Source organism: Mirounga leonina, unplaced genomic scaffold, assembly GCF_011800145.1.
Source record: "Mirounga leonina isolate KUSES-001 unplaced genomic scaffold, KU_Mleo_1.0 Mir_201, whole genome shotgun sequence".
NCBI classification, from domain to species: Eukaryota; Metazoa; Chordata; class Mammalia; order Carnivora; family Phocidae; genus Mirounga; species Mirounga leonina.
The window spans coordinates 19,103,445-19,105,383 of record NW_023270504.1 but is presented as its reverse complement, the minus strand read 5'-3'; the positions used below and the strand labels follow the sequence as shown (position 1 = coordinate 19,105,383).

Below are 1,939 nucleotides of genomic sequence, written 5' to 3'. Positions count from 1 at the left end.
TGAAACGCTGGGGGCCCTGGTAGAGGAGTACATGTGGGAGGGATGGGAACCATTGCAAGCCAGGGAGCAAGTGGTAACTAGGTCTTCAAAAATAGCCTTCTAGTGAATCACACCGCTCAGTATTTACACTCCTGTGTAGCCCCTTCCTCCCTGAATCTGAGCCAGACCTCTAATTCACTTTGGACTAATAGAATATGGCAGAGTGGCGTCATGTGACCTCCACAGCTATATCACAAGAAGCCTATGGCTTTTGCCTTACTCTCTTCAAAGATGCATCCTGGGGGAAGCCGGTCACAACCGTCCAAATCAAGCCCTTGCAAATTCCAGCTATGACTGCAACTGCATGATGGAACCCTTTCCCAAATGAGAGCTGCTGACCTATGCCAAATCAACCCCCAGAGCCATGAGAGATAATAACACATTGTTACTTTAAGCCACTACATTTTGGAGGGGCGCCTGGGTGGCTCAGATGGTTAAGCGTCTGCCTTCCACCCGTGTCATGATCCTAGGATCGAGTGTGGATCGAGCCCCACATTGGGCTCCCTGCTGAGCAGGGAGCCTGCCCCTCCCTCTCCCTCTACCTGCTGCTTCCCCTGCTTGTACTCTCTCTCTCTCTCTCAAAAATAAATAAAATCTTTAAAAAAAAAAAAGCCACTACATTTTTTTCCCACTTTCCTGGACTTTATTAAAGAAAAAGCAATGATGGTAAATCTTGAGAACATAGTCAATTTTCTAGGATTCTTCCCTTGAAAATGTGACATTTGATTTTCAAACACATGCCAGAGCGTACATGGTTCCCAATTGTACTAAGTAAGTGAGAAGCTGAAATCCTAAGATGTTCATCTTCCAACTTTCCCCAGTCTGTGGTCTGTCTTTGGATCAGCAATAATTGCCTGAACAGCTACTATGGCTTCATTAATTTTGTCTGTAGCTCTCTGAGCTCTTCTATATGCAGCAATCGCAGAATTTGAGCAGCTTCATTAAGAACTGCATCTCCTGTGTCAAAACCAAGAATATGTTTGTCTAAAGCAACAGGCAAGCCCTCTTTCGTTTGATTTGCTTTAGCAACTGCATCCTGGGTCAGGCGCTCCTGGACCAAAATTCGAATGGCCAGGTAATCGTCATGACGCTGAATCTGAAGGTCAGCCAAAGCCATTACATTTAAAGCCATTACACCAGCCTTAAAATCAGGATTATTTACATCCAAGTTGATCAATGGCTCTGCATTTTTAGCTGCATTTTCAGCATTTTTTGTATTATCAGGTACCAAGTCCTTGTATTTTTCAGCATTATCTCCATATTCAAGTCTAACAGCTAAACCAAGAAGCCAGTCAATTGCTTCTTGTTGATCTTGAATCTTGAAAGGACAGTTAACATCTTTGAGATACTTTTCAAAGAACTTGGGCCAGTCACTGCTGTGGATGTTTCTTAAATTACCTCTGTCTTCAGTCTTGTAGTGTCTGATTTTCTGGTCTTCAAGCCAAACAATAAAGTTTCTAAATGATGTTTCATCTTTGCAGTTGAAGCCAGTCGGGTTGTGGTAGTCGAGGGCCATCAGCTTGCATCGGAACATGGTCCCCGCGTCTTGCTCTGGTCCCCCGGGGCTTCGGCCGGGAGAGGACAGGCCAAAAGCCACTACATTTTGGAATGTTCTGTCATGCATCGACAGATAACTGAAACAGGATTAAAAGGCTTAAAATAAAGAGATAAAAAATAAACATACTAGACAAACCCTAAAAGAAAGTTGTAACTATAGTAATAACAAAGTAGACAAAATGTAAACAGCATTATTAGAGATTAAGGCAAATTTCACAATGATAAAAGATTTAATTCTCTAGGAAGATAAAAATTTTAAATGTGTATAAACCTGATAACAAATTCTCAAAATATATAAAGCTAACAAAGTGATAAAACTCTAAGGAAGACTAGACAAATCCAC

General features: G+C 41.9%; 1 protein-coding gene across 1 annotated transcript; it reads right to left on the bottom strand.

The window, feature by feature from the left end:
- Positions 1–889: 889 nt before the first annotated feature.
- On the bottom strand, positions 890–1,588 carry LOC118025476 (RNA transcription, translation and transport factor protein-like). Its single transcript, XM_035027871.1, has one exon. It carries the CDS (start codon positions 1,571–1,573, stop codon positions 905–907), a length of 669 nt encoding a protein of 222 aa, XP_034883762.1. The 5' UTR covers positions 1,574–1,588; the 3' UTR covers positions 890–904.
- Between the last annotated feature and the right edge of the window lie 351 nt (positions 1,589–1,939).